The sequence below is a fragment of the Microtus oregoni genome, unplaced genomic scaffold (genome assembly GCF_018167655.1).
Source record: "Microtus oregoni isolate MIOR12 unplaced genomic scaffold, Mior012 000029F_ref0000214, whole genome shotgun sequence".
Lineage (NCBI taxonomy): Eukaryota > Metazoa > Chordata > Mammalia > Rodentia > Cricetidae > Microtus > Microtus oregoni.
In genome coordinates, this window is record NW_024543088.1 from 31,455,582 (window position 1) to 31,469,064 (window position 13,483).

General features: G+C 43.4%; 1 protein-coding gene across 3 annotated transcripts in view; it reads right to left on the minus strand.

Annotated features, from left to right (window-relative positions):
- The window catches only part of Atp13a4 (ATPase 13A4), a 134,378-nt gene that overhangs the window by 72,757 nt on the left and 48,138 nt on the right, over positions 1-13,483 (minus strand). For 2 of the 3 annotated variants that reach the window (XM_041677992.1, XM_041677994.1), the window contains exons 2-3: positions 12,187-12,360; positions 2,272-2,418 (exon numbers count right to left, since the gene is read on the minus strand). In XM_041677992.1, the coding sequence (XP_041533926.1) occupies positions 2,272-2,418; positions 12,187-12,360 (321 nt within the window). Of the gene's footprint in view, positions 1-2,271; positions 2,419-12,186; positions 12,361-13,483 lie in introns of those variants that run through there. The other variant, XM_041677993.1, reaches the window with a different exon arrangement.

The following is a 13,483-nucleotide window of genomic DNA, read 5'->3' on the forward strand; positions in this document are numbered from 1 at the left end:
AGAATGAATGAAATGTAGTCTGAACATTTCACTACCTTGCAAACTAATAAGGAAATAAAACATATCACAAGATAAAAGTTATGTTTTGTAGTCCAATATGTATGCCAGAGAAACATCTGTACTAAATATATAATAGTACATCTATATATAACGACATTAATATGTTGCCTTAAAATACTGCAGAAATATAGAAAAGACAGGTGGCTGAAGGCACCGTGGAAGAGATAACATTGGAACCGGTATGTTAAAGGGTAGGAAGAATTTTGGTCCAATGAAGACAGAATAGAGTAAGTCAATGAGTTAGTTGAGAGGCAAGAAGCAAGAAAATAGGCCTGTTTGATTGCAGACTGATGGATAAGGCTGGGGGGGGGGGCATAAACTAGGGCTACATTGTGAGCAACCCAGATGCTAGCATGAGTCAGGAGCATCCTTGCCTCGCAGACGATGGGTTTGTAGAGTAGCCTACAGAAGACATGATGAAGAAGAGCAAGGCAGCTGCAAGGAAAAAGAGGAGCCTGTTGCAGTCAAGTGTACCCTGGAGAGTAGGGCTCTGTGGGTCTTGGCAGAGGAAAGGAAAAGAGATTCTTGCTTATGACCATTCTTTCGATTCCCTTAAGCAGTTTTTTATGGTGATACAAATTCCAAAAACTGGTGACCTCAGTAAGCTCAAAGAGAAGCAGAGGGGCTCTGGGTTTGCTGTGGGGTAATAGTTATCACCCCAGGGTGCTTAGAAGAATCACCCAGAAAGCTTTAAGGAATATTGCTGTTTGGGTCCTGTGGCCATGAGATTTAATTTGTCTGCAGTGTACTTTGGGCATAAATATTTTTGAATTTCCCCGGGTAATTCTAATGTGCAGCTCAGGTTGAGGAACACCACTCAGGCTTCCTGGTTTAGCTGCTCTTCTATCCGGGTCCTTGAGAACTTCAACTATCTTTCCCTGTGCCTCAGTTTCTCCAGGAATAAATTTTGGCATTTGACCAGAATACGTCTAAGTTCTGTTCAGCTCCTTTCTGTGTAGTCTACATTTATTAATGTTATAGTCAACCATCAGGTACATTTTGAAGTTGGGAAAAGCCTCTAACTGGTGCGTAATGAAAGTATTCAATACATTTTTGTAAAATAAATGACTGCTATGTAAAAGTACATGTCAGCTAAAAAAAAATACAGTTTAAATCTCTAAATGCCAAAGCCTTACTGAATCATAATTCTATTCAGTTATCATACAGTGCTTGGTCTCTCTCTCTCTCCCTCCCTCCCTCCCTCCTTCCCTCCCTCTCTCCCTCCCTCCCTCCTCTCTCTGGAAGTCAAATGTTATAATTTGTAAAAATTGCAATGAGATTTGTTACAAAAGAAATTCTTTGAAAACATGCCTATTTCCAATCGATTTTCCATATGAAACTGGAGCAAATTGCCACTGGGAAAAATGTGTCCTTTGTAAACTGTCAAACACAGGGAGGAGAGAACATTAGAAAGTAACCAACCCTGGGGCTTGTTAGCCAACACAGCCCATGTTAGAACCTCCAGTTTCTTCTTTTACAGCTTAAATTCCTTTGAATGTCCCCTGTGGTCCCTGCGAACTGAGCCATGAACAACTGTGGTCCATGAACACTAGTGCTCATCACACTAAGTGTCTTCAGGTCTTCCTGAAGAAGTTCAGGTATCGTTATCACCATTGCTTTGCTCCTGACAATGGCTTTGATTTCATCACTCCAGAGGCTAGAGTCTTGGCTCCAGCATTTCAGGCTCTGTCCTCACAGGAAATGATTCAAGCCAGCCTCAGAGTAAGTCTGCAAGCCCCTTGACTTTAGGGTTCAAAGTGCACTAAGTGAGGGATGCTGACAATTTTAATTGCACAAATTTGATGATCTGTTTTGGATACATTGTAAACAACAAGTTGTGTGTAGAATGAGAGCACACACACACACAGACACACACACACACACACACACACACACACACACACACACACACACACACTGGACTCACACCAAGCCAGACTAAAAAACAGAAAACATGATACAAACGAAATATCCACAAGCCAAGCCTGCAACAAGCCAGAATGAAGAGGTCACTGGTAAGTTTGATCTCAGGCCATAAAATGGAATGGTTACCTTTTGACAATGTCTGAGGCTATTCCTCAGAATTAGCTAAAACCTAAGTCCATGACTGACCATTGAAGCATCTTTGAGTACATATGCTCAAGTAAACTCGTACACATAAAATAAATGATTCTTTAATTCTCTGGCACCTCAGAGACGGTATTTACTCACCTTTAGGTCTGGCTTTCTTATGGCTCTGTTTATGATATATTCCTCATCTGTAATGAGAGGGTGGTCGGGAGTGAGACCAGACGTTCTGTTCAGTGCTGACAAGGAGATCCACATTACCCTTTTCCAAGAATAAATTTTGAATTCATCCTGGGGAATAGACATCAAAACCCCCGGGGAGTTAAGAGAAGTCATCAGGCTAAAATTTATGCTGAAAAACATCATTTCGTATAATGTTGTGAGTTAGTAAGCTAATGAACAATCTAGACAGAAATGTCCATCATTGAAATGTGACGCACATACAATGCCTTTGGATCTTAAGAGACAAAGATTTGTGGCCGTTTATTAAGGTATCTGAACAGAAATACGAGACACCAACACAAAAGCCGAAGCCAGAGAGGAAGAGGTGCATTCCCAGACAAGAGATTTCACCATCACTTTTCAGTTCAGCTGGCGACTTCACACTGAGGAAAACAAACCCCGTGACATTCAAGGGACTGTATATCCCTGTGAGCATGAGAAAACCTGATGAATGGAACCACCCCCGTGTTTCAAGGTTCAATTCAAAATCCACTTTTTCTTGAACAGTCTCACTGACATACTCCCTTCAAGAGAAAAAGAAGAACATTTCTAAACTCTCATCTCAGTGACTTCAGAAGGTTCTCTATTCTCATATTTCTCCTAGATCAGTTTGAAGTGAGAAATAATTCTTACTGACTGTATGCCGGCCCTCAGTGTGATGTCCTGCCACCTTCTCAATGAGAGTACAGTGCAAAGCTGAAGACCACCGGCTGCGTGCATCAGTTACACAGAGGTAACTGACTGTATTAAGCAAGGTGGGATTGAAGAAGTGCCCATACAGCATGACCCTAAACGACATTATTTCCCTTTCCAGTTGGCTTATTTATTCCTCATGAGTACAAGCTTGGTGAGCAGCTATTACATAGCTCCTTTGCAGAGTAGTGTGATAATAACAGCAACTGCTATCTGAACGATAAACAGGCACCCACTTGACATCTGATACACCTCAGGGGTTAAGAATGGTGATGGTAGAAGTCTAAGCCTGAGAGTTAATGACTGGGGATGTAGATCGGAGCTGAAGTTCATCCTCCCCACCACACACACACTTGAAGATGCCCGAATTCATTGAATTAGGCAACAGGTAACAAGGAGAGGCTGCAGTGGTTGTGGCTCGGCTTGGTCTGTTTGTTATCCCAAAGAGAAGACTCCTCTCTCCTGCTATCCCCTGGGGCAGGAACACACTCCCTCCCTCCTCTCCTCCCTAGTTGCATAGCTAGAGCCTAACCATTCTTCCCGGTCCAGCTCAAAGGTTCACATCTTGGTAACCATCCTGGTTTCTGTGAGTGAGCTTTCCTCTAAATTGTCAGAGTGCTCGAGGTCCCTGCCACCCTCCGTCCTTCGCCATCCACCTGATCACCATGAGGAAGTTTCTAAAGGGTGGCAGCGATAGGAACACTGAGAACCACTGGTCTAGAAGGTCTGAATTTTTGATACCTCGGTCTCGTCAAACAGATTTACATCTCTGCAACAGAAAAATTGATGTGATTAATCATTGAACCTAAAAGAGCAGACCTGCAAACCACTGAAGAATAACTTTGAGAAGCTGAAAATACAGAAAGGACTTATTTCACCTTGGCAGACAAACAAAAGAAACAGCATCTTTTTTTTTCTTTTTTCTTTTTTTTTTTATTCCTGTAAGCTCATTCTTTTGAACCCAGAAATACTAGGTTAACTTCGATAGGTAAACGAAGTAGAGTCTGTTGCTTAATCAGACTCCAGACTTTCCCTAAAACCACTTCAACTCTTGGAGTTTAAAAACAGTGTAGAAGTTTCCATAGTTCTATGACTTCTGCAACTTGAGAGGTTGGTCCCCACACACGAAACACACTGTTGAGTGTGCCTTAAGACAAAAGAAATCCAACCCAAAAGTCCAAAGAGACACTAAAAACTGAGACTTTTCTCTCAGAGGTGAGTTCATTACAGTACTAAGATAGTGGCCTCCACCACGTGGGAGTTCCTGATAGACTCAGCTTGTATTCCCAGTGATACTGAGCTTAAAGAGTTGGCGTTAATTGGAATTTTGGCTTTAGTTAGAAAATGTGTGGAGAATGCCCTGTGTCTTCGAGGAAGCACAGACTAGCCAGTGTCTTAGTTCCATGGGGACATGTTGACCAAAAAGGAGGAAGAGGCACAAAACAACCAAGTTATATGACAAAGGTCCCTGTGAAAGAAAGAATGGGGAGATGAAGAGAAGGAGGAGAAGAAAGAGGATGAGGGAAGGAGGAGGAGGGGAGGGAGGGAGGGAGGAGGGGAGAAAGAAGAAGAGGAGAGGGAGGAAGAGGAGGGGAGGAAAAGGAAGAGGGAGAGAAAGAAGAAGAGAGTGGGGAAAGAAGAGGAAGAGGAGAAAGAAGAGGAGGGGGAAGAAGATGAGAAGGAGAGTAAGAGGAGGGAGGAGAAAGGGGGAGGAGGGAGGAAGTGGAAAGAGAAGAGGGAAGAAGAAAAAGAAGAGAAGAAGGGAAGAAGATAAGGAAGGAAGAGAAAGAGGAAGAGGAGGGGAAGGAAGAGAAAGAAGAGAGGAGGGGGGAGTAAAAGGAGGAGGGGAAGAAAATGGGGAGAAAAAGGAGTAGAGGGGAGGAAGAAGAGAAGGAGAAAGGAGAGGAAGAGGAGGCAGAGGAAGAAAGGGGAAAGAAAACCCAGAATCGCCCTCCCTGTCTTTGGAGGTTTTTTTTTTTTTTTGGTTTTTCGAGACAGGGTTTCTCTGTGGCTTTGGAGCCTGTCCTGGAACTAGCTCTGTAGACCAGGCTGGTCTCGAACTCACAGAGATCCGCCTGCCTCTGCCTCCTGAGTGCTGGGATTAAAGGCGTGCGCCACCATCACCCGGCACCTGTCTTTGGAGTTTTGACTGGGAGTCTTGGCTTGTTTATTGTTTCCTGAGTGGACAGGGAGTCCTGGGTAAACCAGTTAACCCTCTGCCATCTCTGGAGCAGCAGGCACTAAAGAGTTTGCCCCTGCTGGAATGCGTGCTGCCTGCAGGCTCCTCCCTAGCCCTCCACTGACCTCACAAGGAGGGAGAATCCACCAGGGTCTCACTCTCCTACAGAGGCAGCAGAGAAAGGGTTAAGTACCTTTGTGTTATAGAATAAATCAGACACCCAAATTCACATGAAACCCTAGTCTCCAGTATATTTGGAGATAGGCCCTGGAGGAGATACTCAGGCTAGCTGAGGTCACAGGTGACACACTACTCCGGTAGACATGATGTCATATGTGATAAGGGAATGAAGCCAGGAGTGTGAGAAAACAGAACAGGCCAGGTGAGGAGGTGACTAACTGCAAGCCAGGGGGGAAAAAATCTCCCCAGAAACCAGCCCTGCTGACAGCCCTGTGTCCCAAAGAGTAAGGCCTCAAAGCTGTTTGGCAATGTTTGGTCTTTCCTCAGAAGCCAGCTAGATTTCAGGCCGGATGTCTAATGAAATGGAGACTAGGTCTCAAGAGAGCAAATGTGCACCAAGAGAAGATAGATGCAGCGCCTCCCACCTGCCCATGCACAGTTCACTTCAGTATCTAGAGTCAAAATGCAGCACCTCCTGCCTGCCTGCGCACAGTTCACTTTAGTATCTAGAATCACAATACTAGTGGAAACCATTAGATTACCTATTATCAATTCAATTCCGTTTATTCAATTTAATTAAAATAAGTACTGGGTACCTGCTATGGCCATATGCCACAGGTTCTCTTAAGGATGAAATGTAAGCAGTAACTTCTGTTTTCATAAAGCCGATAACCCAACAAAAGGAAAGACAGAATGAGAGCAGAGAATTGTCTGAAGGATGAAAGAAAGAAAGACCTTCATCTTGGAGAGTCAGAAGGCTCACGGTCAAGCTCTTTGCCCACGTGGGTTCCTCTACGTGGATCACCCCCCCCCCATACCTGTCCCCATCAGCCACCATCACTTTTTAACTCATATTGTTCGATCTCAGAAAAGTCCTTCCTGGTTTGGACTTGGTTAAGACTATTGCTTAACCCTGCTGTGCCCATGAACCTTTGCTAACGGCCTTCTCAGTGGTTTCATACTCATTTGTGGGGTAACCTGATGAACTCAGCACAACATGTCTTTATTTGTCAATGTTTATGCCCCCCCTCCATGAGCTAGGCCTGTGGCCCAAACCACGGAGGCTCACAGAGTTCATTCAGAAAAGAAGAATGGAGGGAGGGGCTCCTGCTGCCTCACCCCTGAAATATAGATGATAACGGCTGTTTTCCAGGGGTGTTATGACAATTAGAATAACCACAGTGAAATTCTATATAAGCTGAAAAGTGAATAGTGTATCAATATAAAGCAGATTCCAAATCAGCATGACGGTCAGAAATGAAAAGAGAAAAGGAGGTGGTAATCGCCTCCAGATCTGGAGACGAAAGTGAACCAACAAAGACAATACGGCCACACAGGAGCAGGTGGCACAGTGTTGAAGAACGAGGGAGTTCCAGGAAGTGAGATGGAACACCCACTTTCTATGCTCTACACAGGGGACGGGGACTCTCACTAGCATGACTCTTTTTTTTTTTTTTTTTTTTTTTTTTTGGTTTTTCGAGACAGGGTTTCTCTGTGGTTTTCGAGCCTGTCCTGGAACTAGCTCTTGTAGACCAGGCTGGTCTCGAACTCACAGAGATCCGCCTGCCTCTGCCTCCCAAGTGCTGGGATTAAATAGCATGACTCTTAATAAGGACCGGATTTCCACCTGTCTGGTCACCGCCTAGGTCTGAAACCTGCTTGGCACTGGATAAATAACGTTCTGAATGACCAAATGAATGCATGAGCGAATGATAGCATGTGTGGTTCTCAGAGGAGCTTCATGGGTGAGAGCGGACATAAAAATCAAGTGTTGTGCTGTGGTGGGTGTGTGGACTCTGACAGACCAGCTAGCGGAGGATAAAGGGAAGAAGCGTGGCAGGATCAGTAAGCAAAAGCAGTACTACGTAAAGACACCCCCGCTGGACCTGTAGCCTTCGGGATGCCAGATGCACGGCGGCTTTGCAGAGTTTCTGAGATTGGCGCTAAAGCCCCTGGCCTTGCCACCATCCGCTGGAACATCAAGACGATGTGCCTTGATTTAGGCCTCAAATCTACCCATCACAAAGATCTCGCTGCAGATCAGGAGGCTGTGACACGTTGTGACACACAATGACAATGAAGGGGAAAATGTGTCTGTAATTATTACCACGATATGGAAATCACCAGCAGGATTTAATTCACGCCACCGATGAATGTAAATCATGTTATTTGCATAGAAATGAAGCAACACTACAGAAATGGGTTAAAATTCACAACTAGATAAATGGCAAATCAAATGCATTTTAAAATTTATGAAATCGGATTGTAATTGCACTCATCTTTGGGGGGAAAAAGATAAAAATCTCATGCTTAGTATTGCTTAATAAGAAAAAGAGCTGAAAATGAGTTGAATACGGAGGATTTCCAGCAAGCACATAGTGGCTTTTTATGTAGAGAAATGGCTAATTAATTAGTATCTTTGATAATTAACTGTAATCTTACTGGCGTGAGATTGATGATAAATACCAAGCACTGATTTTTTTAATAAGAGGAAGAACAGATACACAGTGCATTTTCGGGTAGGAGTCACTCTGTCCTCCTAATGGAAACTTGTTAGAGGCTAGCTATTGCGATAGAATTCAAACACAATCTTTTAAGTTGCCGTTTTAACGCAATAGCCTAGCAGTAGAGTTTTACACTATTGATGGTGAGAGCACATTCTTCTCCATGTCTCAGATAGTTAGAACGTTGGAAATAATTGAGTTCTTGTCTAATTACGTAAAGACCAATTTAGAAGCTCATTTATTTGGAGAGTCTCTGGCATAGCAAATCCATTTGAAATGACACATAAGAGCAGGTAATTAAAAATTAAAGTTGAAATCAAGATGGAAAAGGCAAGATTGGAGGGAGCTGAGGCATCTCTGATTAGTTCTGGGGAGGTATGATTGAAGGATGATTCCGTGGTGGGTGTCGCTTCCAGACCTACCAGTGGAGAGCCACTCTTTCCGGTGTATGTCTGTTTACAAAGACAAATAAAGGAAAAATAGAAGAGAACACCTGGCTGGGGGTGGACTAGGTCTCTAGACTCCTGCACGGGCTTCCTAGCCTGCTGGGTGATGAGGAAAGTACAGCATCCATACGGGCAGATGGGCCTTGACAACAGCAAACTCTCTTGAATAGAAAGATTTTGGAGGTTTGGGAGCAATACACACTCACACATACACACATACACACACACTCACACACACACAGATACACACAGATACATACATGTACACATACACACACACACATATATGCACACATATACACATACACAAATACACAGACACACATATACACATTTTCTCTCTCTCTCTCTCTCTCTCTCTCTCTCTCTCTCTCTCTCTCTCTCCTGGCTTTGGTGGTCTTACAATTAGTAAATGGTTTTTCACATACATAACCAATCACCTCACATCAGCTCAAAAAAGACTAAATACTTGATTAGTCAATAGTCCCATTTTACAAATGAAATAACCAAGGTTCTGAAAATCTGGTAACAAAGTTAAGATGCTAGGACTGGAGGTCTGGCTTTTGAGAGCAAATCGGTTCCATCTGCCCATGTGCCCATGCACCTTCTGATTTTTACTTGTAAGTGCTCTTCCTCCTCTTTGTTTCTTTTAACTTGGTTCCCCATCCATTTCTGTGACTTTCCCACTTTCTTTTTCCATTTCCATCTGTGCCCTGGGTCTGTGAGCAGCATAGAGGTGCGGGGGTATGGGATAGCCACCCGAGAGTTCTCAGAGCTGTAGTCTCTAAAAGGCAGAGGGCTCCTCCTCTTCTGGGGATCTGTTTCTATTGCAGCAAAATTGTAGCTGTCTGGGAGCTAGTTTGGTGCAATGTGGAGTTAAGTTCTTTTCATGCTACAAGATCATAGTAAAAGGGATACGGGGCATATAACACGGTGGTAGAATACTGGCTGACCACTTTCAGGGCTCTGGGTTTATCCTCACCACCATTTAAAAAGAACCCCAAGACTACTAACAGTGACAGTGGCAGTACCTCTGACTCTTCCGCCTATTCTTGGGACCCTTGTCCTCCTTCTGGGTTGCATCACTCACCCTTGAGATGAGGGTTTGTGCTTAGACTTATGTAATTTGTCTTGTCATTTTGGTTGATATCCCTGAGAGGCCTGGTCTTCTCTGAAGGGAAACAGGAGAAATGGGTGGGGGCAGGGAAGGAGAGGAGGAGAAAGTGGGAGAGGAGGAAAATGCAGTTTGAATGTATTGTATGAGAGAATACATTTAAAAAAAGGAAACCCAAATAATAGTCTTTCATAAATACTTATGTCCCTCCCCATTCAGTGGCCCAGAAAATACGCTTGCCTTGGTAAGATGCTCAGGCTGTGTACAGGAAGTTCACTCCAACACCTACTTAAATCTCAAATTTTTTTTTACTTTATTTTTTATTTATATATTTACTATATAAATATCTATGGCTGAGTCATAGGTCAAATATTTTTCTCTCTATCCCTCTCCCAATGAACAAGTGAATGGAAAAATATAAGTTGTAACTATAGCAATTTTTTTCTCAGTGTTTGTTCTTTGCCAAAAGGTCTCAAATCACCTGAGATCTTGTTAAAGCCACAAATTCTTGGAGCCCCCAACCAAATCGAATAGGTTGGCAGGTCTGAAGGGTTGAGGGTTGGAGCTTGCAATGTGTTTTCCCAGGCCCTCCAGTTCATTCTGATGCTGGTGAGACTGGAACAGAAAGAACGTAAGTGCAATGCAGTGGGAGTGGCCGTCGATGAAGGCCTAGGACACAGGGCTTCATCCTGCCTCCCATTCCATGAGTTTAGGTGCATCCTACCATGTTCCTGGGGCCCTGCTTTCTAATCCTTCAAGTTCCCAACGATAACTGCCTAGTACTTTTCTCTCCTGAACAGTCTACAAGTCTTTATGATGGGAGCCTTGGGGTAAAGTTCCAGTTTAATACCAATTAGTTGTTCTTACTATACAACAACCTCTGGATCGCTTCAAGCCTAGAAGTTAATTCTTCAAGAATATCTAGTTAAATTATAGTTGAACGTGTGATGTGGCCCCCAAGCTACCACGTGTCATGTAGTGGTTTGACAAGACCAGGATCCAGTTCAAGGATGGGGCTGGCTCCCATGACACAAGCCAACAAAGGTAAACCTGGTTGGACTCCCAGGAGAATGAAAGGTTAGCTGAAGCTGTGCTGGATAGCAGGTTTCAGAGCAGCATGTTTGGGTGTTTGGGTTTGATTTAGTTTATTTCGTTAGGAGGCAGTGAGCTGTTTCCTTTGGATTGACCAGCTGGCAAATATGATGCTATTTTCTTCTCTTGCTGCATAGATAAAATGTTTATGTAGAAAGATGGGCTCAAGTCAACATGTGTCTCACTCCCCAAAGAGCAGTGGTTCTCAGCCTGTGGGTCATAACCCTTTGGAGGTCTAATGACCCTTTCACAGGGGTTGCATATCAGATATTTACATTACAATTCATAACAGTAGCAAAATTACAATGACAAAGGAACAAGAAAAATAATTTTCTGGTTGGGGCTTCATCACAACCCAAGGGACTGTATTAAAGGGCCACAGCATTAAGAAGGTTAAAGGCATCTGTTATAGAAGTTGATTTATCAAAATTGGTTGTTGCCACGAGTCATTTGTGTGTGCCAAAGCCTTGTTAGGATAACAGGGTAAGCTAGTCAGGAAAGAGTTCTCCAAGAGACAGTCACTTCATTCTCTCAGGAGGAGAACCATGTCTTCCTATCCATCACCCCATACAGATGCGAGAACTGGGAGTATATCATCAATTAACACATAAGAAAGCCCCTCCCCTTTTGTTCCAGGGATGATGCATGTGGTCTCAATGTCATGAGTGCCAAAGGAAGTTGATGTGGGAGTAATTTCTTATTAATAAAGAAACTGCCTAGACCCATTTGATAGGCCAACCCTTAGGTAGGCGGAGTAAACAGAACAGAATGCTGGGAGAAAGAAGCTGAGTCAGGGAGTCGCCATGATTCTCCCACTCCAGACAGACGCAGGTTAAGATCATTCCTGGTAAGCCAGCTCGTGGGCTACACAGATTAATAGAAATGGGTTAGATCAATATGTAAAAGCTAGCCAATAAGAAACTGAAACTAATGGGTCAGGCAGTGTTTAAAAGAATACAGTTTCCGTGTAATTATTTCGGGTAAAGCTAGCTGGGTGGCGGGACACAGCCCGCCGCTCCGTATTTCAACAGGAAGTGACAAGAAGATTCCCAGAGAGAGCCTCACCTGACACCACAACCATGAAATAGCAGAGTGGCAATGACCTCAGTGACAAAATGCCTGTGTTTTAGGCCCTAGTATCCTGAACAGTATGCAGAACAGGATACAAGCGTATCAGAAAACTATGTCTCTCTCCTATCAGCACAGGGAGACAGCAGCTTCTCTAGTGGGATGATCCTCATCTCTCAAACTCCCTTGTCCCTTTTCCAGAGTCATTCCTGCGGAGGCCCTAAGCATCTATGTACCAGGTTTGAAGTCAAGAGCTGGTAAGATTTGGAATAAGTAGCTTGTAGTTTTGACTTCACTACTCTACACTACCCACCGTTTCAGCAAACAGCATGTTTGTGTTGGCTCTAACATTTGTTACAGTTGCAGTTTTGAAGGGACTACTCTGTGAAGTGACTCTTCTTAAGAAATCCTAGTGTAGACAAATGTCAGGTTCTGGGCAGGTGCACAGCAATAGAGGAGCTTACCCTTGTACCACCTGCCCTGGGGGCATCTCCTCTGGCCACCTTACAGCCCAATAGCCAGAAAAAGGGACAGCATCTATGAAAACAGATGCTTACTTACAGTGGTCTTCAGCAACACCACATCTGCTTCTTGCAGGGAACACGGGACACAGTTTGCCCATACATGCCAAGCTGGTCTCCAGTAAAACACCAACGGAAGTATTCCAAGAGAGAAGATGGAGCCAATGAGACAGAGAACTTTCTTACAGCCTTGAGTCCGATAGCCAAAGATTTCCTGCAATAGAGCAAAAATGATTCCAAGTATTGGTCAAACTTGAAACAAACTCTACTTTTAGGGATGAAGAAAGGTTGAAAGGTACTCAAATGTGTAATTACTAGAATCCTTCCTACCACACAAGTAAAGTCATATAGGAGATAAAGAGCAACTTGCTACATTGTCTAATGCTGTATGACTTTTCTGAAATGCTCCTAACTCATTTTCCAGGGTAATCGTCTACCCTGGAGTGATTCTTTCTGTAGCTCAGGCTCAAACCACTGCCTTCCAGCTACCAACACTGGACCAGTCCACTCCACATCCAACCTGTAGCCTTGCTAATTAATCCCACTCTAACCAGCTTGTCTACCCTGAGTCCTTCCCACGTCCTCTTCTGTTCTACAGTTGCATAGATCAGCTTCTCCCCAGGCTCATCATCCTCTCACTTTCCAAAGGTGGTATTTAAATGTTTTCTTAAATTGGCAGTGGAGCCCCATGTGATTTTATGAGTTACTCTGTGCCAATGTGCAAACTTTCCTATCAGTATTTGAAAGTGTTCTCGTGTTCATCATCAAGAGAGACTGAGCAGAAATTATTATCTTCCTTCTCTAAGTAGAAAAGCTCAAGTTCAAAGTTATCATATATAAAAAGTTTTTAACAGTAACTAATAATCATCGAGATAACACTGCTAGCAGCTAACAGTTGTTGGGCATTTTAAAATCTCTACCTAAGCACTTTACAAATATCCTCTTACATCGCTGGAAAAAATTAAATATATTTCCCAAGGCACAAAGCCCATGTGTAACTCAAAACCAGCTTTGCAGCACACAGAAAATAGGGTGGACTGCTGTTTCTAATTGGTCTCTTCTTTCTCGATCTTTAATTTCACTTCATCTTAACAAGTTTAAGTGTTACTCAAACAGAAGACATGTGCTAGACCATGACAGATGTGAAACAATGTCTCTAGTCTAGAGAAACTCACTAGATTCAAGGATGGAAAGAAAGAGAACTATAAGGTTAAACAAAGAGCGAGCAGTGGAGAGATCTACAGAAGGCGGCCCAAACCCCTATCATTCGAATGTGGTCATGGATCCTATTGTTAGTGCTATTACTAACCCCAGAATAACAGGAGTAGACAGTTGAC